Source organism: Myotis lucifugus, unplaced genomic scaffold (assembly GCF_000147115.1).
Source record: "Myotis lucifugus unplaced genomic scaffold, Myoluc2.0 scaffold_377, whole genome shotgun sequence".
Taxonomy (NCBI): domain Eukaryota; kingdom Metazoa; phylum Chordata; class Mammalia; order Chiroptera; family Vespertilionidae; genus Myotis; species Myotis lucifugus.
In genome coordinates this window covers 803,806-811,622 of record NW_005871425.1, presented here as the reverse complement: position 1 = coordinate 811,622, position 7,817 = coordinate 803,806, and the positions used below count along the sequence as shown (strand labels likewise).

Genomic DNA, 7,817 nt, shown 5'->3' with positions numbered 1-7,817 from the left:
CGGTTTTCCTAGGGGACCCTTCGCGCCGAGCCGGCCCCAGCTTCCCGAGCCAGGCCCGCAGGTCGGCACGGGCCCGCGGCGCACCCGAGCACCGTCGCCCGGAGCCTCCGTCCCCCCAGGAGAGCGGGCCGGCGGGCAGGGCAGCGGGAGGGCCGCTCGGACCCCGTCACACCGCGACCACCAGCCGAAAGCCTTAGTCACTCACCATCTTGCCTCGGCTGCAGGAGCCGCCGCCGCCGCCGGAAGTGCTCTAGCACGGCAGGCGTCAGAAACGGAAGCAGCCCGGGGACGCTACGGGGGCCCGTAGGAGTCAAACCCCGCGGGATAAAATCGCGCGCCAAGGCTTCGCTTGGGAGAGTTGGGGCAACCGTATCTTACAACATGTGAACCTTATATTTTACTTGAAAAAAAAAAAAAAAAAGTCTAAATCGCAGTTTTTAGGCTGTCTCAACAACTGAAGAGAATAACCTCGACTGTCAGAGAACTAAGATAATTGTGAGAATATAAGTTATTTTAAACGTGCAAAAACCGTAACCGGGAAGAACTTTTCCTTATTGCTCCAAGAACTGGACTGGCATTCGGAACTGCGGGGTTGATGTATGCTTGTGCATCAACATTTAAGTTATTATTTGGCCTCTGGAATTAACCCGCTCACCTGAGAACATTTCTTTGTCTTATTGATTACCTAAATCTTTTTTTCCTTTCTGATGACTTGTGTCTTGCGATGACGCCGATAAAGTCCTCATCTTGCACCTCGTTGGTTAAGTTCGTCATTTATCATACCCACCAGGACATCGGGAAGATGGCAAGCACCCCTTTGGCTGCCCGTGTGTCTCCTATACTTGGTGATAAAGGAGGAATGAATGAATGAATGAATGAATGAATGAATGGTGATCAGTTCTCCTGGCGGCTGATGGGCACATGCAGTTCACATACTCACCAGCAGAGGGAGCCACAGCCAAATACTGCGCAGTGGCCCTATCAGAAGTTCCTGTGGAGCTGGTCCCTCCCTGCTCCTCGCTCCCAAATGGTTGTGACACTCCTTGCTCACCCTCCTCCGGGGTTACCCACCCTCGTTCTCACCGTGGCCCTTGAGCCCTTTGCCCAGGAAGCCTGGTGTTTAGCCTCTGTCCGGTTCAAAGGCTCAAGCATTGCTTCTGGAATCTACTTGCTGGCATCTCTGCGGCCACCTTTTGTCCGCCTGCCCAGGCTGAACCTGGCGGCCCACCGTGCAGGAGAGATACTGGTACTGCCCAAGCCCCTCTTGGTGCTGGAACCAGACCACTCCATTGCCCCTGGGCCTCTAGTCACCACTCCCCCCTCCTCGTTTTTGCACCCCACCCGTCCCCTTAGGCACGTGATTCTCAAAGATAACTAAAGCTAAAAACTTTGCACTTACACTGCCAAGTACCTACGAACTGCCTTCGTGGGCATGGGCTCAGATGACCAACACCAGTGCTTTGAGTTGATTGTATTACCCTCACTTTGCAGATGAGGAATTAGGGCTCGGGGACATTAAGTGATCTGCTTGAGACCATACCGCTGATGGGCAGTTATGTCTAACTTAGATACTCTGGTTCCCAACCTTTATCTTCATTGCCCTATTTGTCAAGAAAATCCAGAGTTCTGGCCGGTGTCCTCAGTGGTTAGAGCATCGGTCTGCGCATGGAAGGGTCATAGGTTCGATTCCTGGTCAAGGGCATGTACCTGGGTTTTGGTTCGCTCTCTCCCCTGGGTCAGGGTGTGAGCGAGAGGCAACTAGTTGATGTGTCTCACATCAATGTTCCTTCTCTCTCTCTCTCCCTCTCCCCCACTTCCCCTCTTTCCTCTCACTCTCACTCTGAAAAGCAAAAGAAAAAATGTCCTCCGGTGAGGATTAACAAAAAAGAAAATCCAGAGAGTTTTAGGACGCACCCTAAAGTTCACATTCTGCAACTTCCCATCCAGTCGGTCAATGACTCAGCCAGTCCCGGGGACCCCATGCCCTCTGCTTGGGGACATCTCTGCCTGGCTTCCTCCTCTTAACTTTCAGGTCTCAGTTCAGAACCACTCAGCTGGGGACCCACTCAGAACCCTAGAGCTGGTATGAAGGTTATTTTAAGCTGAAAACATTTGAGATTCAACAGATGCAGAAAGATGCCTTCTTGGAGCCTCTCTTATTGGACTAAAAGCAGCAACTTCGGGAAATGGGGCGCCGTGAATTCCCTCGGTGGGCGTGCCCACCTCCAGGAGAGAGACTCACAGGGAACAGACTGGAATTCCCTTCTGGGGGTTATGGCTCCAGAGAAGACTGCTCACACCTGTCTCCACAATATCACAAGCTTCCTCCTCTTCCATTTGTTCTAAAACCCATGTGTCTTTTCTGTAAACACCTATTTGTTCTTCCCTTAGACGTTGTTTCTGCCCCTCTCTTCCCCCTGCTAAGGTAGGTGGGTAAACCTCTAACTTGAACCCTTTGTGGAACTACCTGTTCCTTTGTCAGCATAGCCACCTCCGGGGCACGCCCACCCAACCCGATCCTGGGAGAAATCAGCTGCGCCTGGGAACCCCTTGTGGAGGGAAGATGAGGTGCAGTTGGTTAAGAAGAGTGTTGACCAAGTGTCAAAACTTGGCTTTCTCTGTCTCCGCAAAGCCTTCTAGACCAGCAAACCCCCTGGGGCCATGCAGCAGGCACTACACAGCCGCCAGCAGCGATGGACTAATTTATGGGCTCCAATTAGCAATATTGATAGTAAACCTCATTACCCAGGTGTGTCAGCCCTCCCCAGCCAGCACCAGCAGTGGGATTAGGAGCTGGTTTCAGACAGCTGAGAGGGTGGAGGTGGGCCAATCCCACCCAGCCAGAGGAACCCTCCTGGTTCCTTCTCCTTCCAGCCCAGGGGCCCCGGGCTCCATGGCTGGGTGTGTGACCACTGGATTTCAGGTTGTTGTCCTGGAGCATTTATTGAGCACCTACTGCACGCAGGGCACGCTGGCTCAGGAATTAGCAAACCTGGCTCTGCGGATGGCAAGCACTTTGGTCTCTCTGGACCTCATTTCCTCAACTCTAACGTGGGGACAGTGATGGTGACGGTGGACGGTGAGTTTCCACAGTAAGTGCTCACTCCGTGCTGTCCCCGGGTTCTTGGAAACGGTGGCTTTGAGCACACGACACACAACCAAACCAATTTTACCACAGGCTAATCGATGTAAGTCAGAGTTAAGTTCCTACGACATATTGCTGGTCACAAAGCATCACCCAACTTCTAAATAAAGACCCCAAGGACTTCTAATATCAGACATTGGAATAAATGTGAGCTAGCCACACATTTTAGAAAGATGAATAAAAACAAGCAAGACAATGATTTACCAACCTGCTTACTTTAGTTCAGGCCAGGGGGTGGGTCGGGGGAGGGGGTAGTGGCTGGAGCCCATCCTGGTGGCTCAGGGCACAAGGCAAAACCTACCCTGGAGAGGATGCCCTCCCATGGCAGGGTGCATGTGAACACACACACACACACACACACACACACACACACACACTCAGGCAAGTGGGCACGCCGGAGGAAACCAGAGAACCAGGGGAGAACGCAGGCAGAACGTGCAAAGCACACAGACAGTGGCCACCAGCAGGAATCCATTCTTTTTCCTCATCAACATTATCCTGAAAGGATGCTGAAGGAAGTGACATTATCCTGGGACCCGCTGTATGTGGTGAGCGCTCACTGTGCCAGGCTCCGTGCTGACCGCTTTCCAGCCATTTGTCTTATCCCATCCTCACAACAAGCCCAGCCACAGCAGCTACGAATAGCACCAGTTTACAGATGCGAAAGGAAAAACGAGGCTTGCAGAGTGTACTGGCTCGGATGGAACCCCCCTCCCAACTCCTGTCCTCCCCGGAACCTCAGACTGGGCCTGTATTTGGTTATTTGAAAGTTGGGTCACTACAGATGTAATTAGCTAAGTCGTGTGGGTTAATACTGGAGTTGCTTGTGAGTAGGAAGGGCCCTTACTCCAGTGTGACTGGTGTCTGAATAAAAAGAGGCCTTCTAGCCTCCAGCACTGGGAGAGAGTACATTTCTGTTGTTTCAAAGTATGTGGCCATTGTTCCAGCAGCTTCAGGAAATGCACACAGAGAGGTTAAGTAAGCTGCCCAAGGCTGCACAGCTGGGAGGCAGAAGTCCTGAGATTCCAAAGCAGATTCCGATCCCAGAGCCCCGGTGATGCGCCATTCCTCTTCTATTAAATGAGTCAGTTGTGTAAATCAGTGCCTGGAACACAGCGAGAGCTGAAGAAAGTACAATTATTGTTACTGTTGTTATTAATTATACATTCTCCTAGGCTCCCTCCCTCCTCCGCACACTCCGTGGGGTTGACGTGCCGATCAGGAAGATAATGAGAACCTTGTGATCCCTCAAGACCCAGACAACTGTGCGTTATGGTATCATTAACATTATCAGAGACAATGATGTGAAGAGAAACCACAGCTAATGTTTTCCCACAACCCACTGAGGGGGGTTTCATCAGAGCGACACCCCTTCATCCTGATGAGAGGGAGGTGGAAGGTCCAGGGCTCTGCTGTCTTCTGCAGGGAACTTGACATTGTCCTGCTGCTTCCTGGATGTCAAGAGGGAGGGAAGAACGGCCACCCAATTCATCTCTTCCCTCAGGACAGCGGCTCCCTCACGGCTGTAGGTGGAGCTTAATTCCCTGCCCTTGCCTTTGGGTTGACCATGTGACTTACACTGGCCAATAGAATGGGATGAAGTGATGGTATGCTTAATCTTACCGATTTCTACCTGCACCCCCCCCCCCCCCCACACACACACACACACACACACGCCTCAGCCATCACTGGGAGAAGCTAGTTTGGGGCAGCTTGCTGATCCCAGGGGGAGGGGGAGAGACTGTGGGGCAGAGCCACCTCCAGTGAGACCGGCCCACATCAGCCAATCCCCGGCTGCAGACACCAGACATGGGAGCGAAATCAAAGCTCACTGTTGTTTGCCATTGAAGTTCTGATGTTGTTTGCTATGTAGTATTATTGTAGCCAAAGCGAACAGATACGCCTCCCACCCAAGGACTTCTACCCGGATCTATGACACACAGTGGGGCTCAAATAGCAGTGAGGGTGCTCCCTGGAGCCTTCACAGGGACTTGGAGGTTGAGAATATGGCCACATGAATAGCACCTAATAGCCATATGACCTGGGAAGCTTCCTTAAGTCTCTGTCTCAGATCTTCATCTGTAAAATGGGAATGAAAGTGTTTCCCTTAGGACTGCTTTGAGTACTAAATGAAAGCCGTCGAGAATAGCACCTGGAACATAGTAGGTGTCACAAAGTACTGGCTCCTTAGCAAATGGAGTGTTTGGAGGCCTCACACTGGTTAGACTTCAGTATCGAGTGCCTCCTCTGTCCCGGGCACTCACCCCATTTACAACTGAGGACATTAAAGCATTGACGGTCCTGTAAGTGGCCCGAGTGCCACAGTAGGGAGGGGCAGAAACAGACTTGAACACGGGTCTCCTAACATTCAGAAAAGGGTGACAAAGAATGGTCAGAGTTTGAGCAGATGGAGAGGCCACACACCCCTCCACTTACCCACCACCTTCCTGGGGGCCCAGGCCAGGCTCCCATCAGCACTATGTGGGGGGGGTTCCAGGCTCCCTAGGGCCGGTAGCTGGGGGCTGACAAGGGTCCCCTTGAAGGTCCAGCTGACCCCGCACTTGTGTTCAGGAGCTGGGGTGAGCTCCTCCTATGCCCATTTCTCCCACCTACCTGTAAAGACCCCCACCTGCCTCCTCTGGCTCCATTCTCCCAGGGCCATTGCTGGAAACCTTTCTGGAGCGTTAAGAGCAGCTGGAGGTGAGCCACAGTCACAGCTGTGCTTGGAGTTCTCCCTGAAATGAGCTTTGTGCTTTTCCCAAACCAAGCAACCATCCATCCATGCACCCATGCATTCATCCATCCATGCATTCATCCATGGATCCATCCCCCCATCAATCCATTCATCCATCCATCCATGCATGCATTCACCCATGCATCCATGCCTCCATCCAGGCATCCATCCATGGATCCATTCCTCATCAATCCATTCACCCATCCATGCATCCATCCATCCATGCATTCATCCATGGATCCATCCCCCCATCAATCCATTCATCCATGCATCCATGCATTGATCCAGCCACCCTTCCATCCATCTTACATATCTCCATGGAGCATATTCTATGTGTCAGGAACTCTGCTAGACGCTGGGCTCACAGCAGTGAATGAGACACAGAGCTCACATTCCAATGGAGAGATACAATGAAGAGAAAACCCTGGTGATAAATACTATCCATGTGGGTGGGGCGCCAGATTACAACCTGTTGGTTCTTAATTCCATTCCAACGATGAAATGAGAGTTGCCATTTACTGATGGCTCACTCTGTGCTGGACCTTTTATTTGCACGAACTCATCGCATCCTCACAACCGCCCTATGAGGCCGGGCTGTGACAGCTGCAGAGAAGCTACACACTAGCCCAGGATCACACCGCTGTTATGTCAAGGACTGCAAGAAACTACAAGCCAGGTTCTCTGGGCTCCAACAGCCTTCCAACACACCCTCGCCCCTGCCTTTGTGTGGCTCATCCCTCCCACATGCGTCTATACCAGGGGTGGGCAAACTTTTTGACTCGAGGGCCACAATGGGTTCTTAAACTGGACCGGAGGGCCGGAACAAAAGCATGGATGGAGTGTTTGTGTGAACTAATATAAATTCAAAGTAAACATCATTACATAAAAGGGTATGGTCTTTTTTTTTTTTTTAGTTTTATTCATTTCAAACGGGCTGGATTCGGCCCGCGGGCCGTAGTTTGCCCACGGCTGGTCTATACACACCCTCAGTTTCTAATGCACCTTCTCCTCTGAGTGGCTCCTGTCTACAAAAAGCCTACAGGGGCCAGGCAGCACCTCAATACTCTATGTGTATTACTGGTTTTTAATACCTCCCACAAACTCCTCATGGTAGGTATTTTATTGATAAGCCATTCGAGTCTCAGAGAGGTACATACCTTGTCTCTGGTCACACGAATGGTAAAGAATGGAGCTGGGATTGGAACCTTGGCTGCTTGACTCCCAACACCTGTGCTCCTTGGTCCTCCCTCTGGTGAGCTCCTACACATCCTTCAAGACCCACTCTAACTCGAACCTCTTCATGGAGTCATCTCTGACTCTCTGAGGCATCGTTTTCCCACTCTGTAGTCCCATCGTCCCTTTCGTGTGACACTAATGTGTGATTATTTGTTCACTTCTGCCTCTTTCTCCCTAGGGGTGAGCTCCTGAAGGCGGGGCATGCCTGGCTGTGCGCCACTAAACACAGTCGGGCCTCTTCCTGCAGAGACTGGGGCTCTGTGCATTGAATTTCACTTCTGATTTTAAACTCATTTAACCTGTCAGCCTATTTGTCCACTTATTTCTGCCATTTACCACGAATCCAGTTAGTGCGGAATGAGGAGTCCGTCCCAGCAGAGCTCATGGAACAAGAGTTCCCAAGGTCAAGCCCAGCCCTCAGCAATGCTTCCAACTCTGCCTTCAACCACTTCCTGCCCCTTCAACATTGTCCCCCGCGGACACCCCGGGCTCTCGGACTATATCTGCCCCCTCCTATTAGGAGCACTGGCTGATCAATAGTCACCCACATTAATGTCCCGGGAACCTTCTCTCCAGGGACCTGCTTTCAATTCAGAAAGAACTGAGGAAACCAAGATGGCGGCATAGGTTAATGCCGGAGTTTGCTGCCTCGAACAACCACTTCAAAAATACAACTAAAAGATGGAACGGACATCATCCAGA

At 51.6% G+C, this 7,817-nt stretch overlaps 1 protein-coding gene across 2 annotated transcripts in view; it reads right to left on the bottom strand.

Annotated features, from left to right (window-relative positions):
- The window catches only part of PSMC1 (proteasome 26S subunit, ATPase 1), a 12,567-nt gene extending 12,251 nt beyond the window's left edge, over positions 1-316 (bottom strand). The window contains exon 1 of one of the 2 annotated variants that reach the window (XM_023765119.1): positions 206-316. In XM_023765119.1, the coding sequence (XP_023620887.1) occupies positions 206-208 (3 nt within the window). In that variant the 5' untranslated portion in view covers positions 209-316. The remainder of the gene's footprint in view (positions 1-205) is intronic. The other variant, XM_006101675.3, reaches the window with a different exon arrangement.
- Between the last annotated feature and the right edge of the window lie 7,501 nt (positions 317-7,817).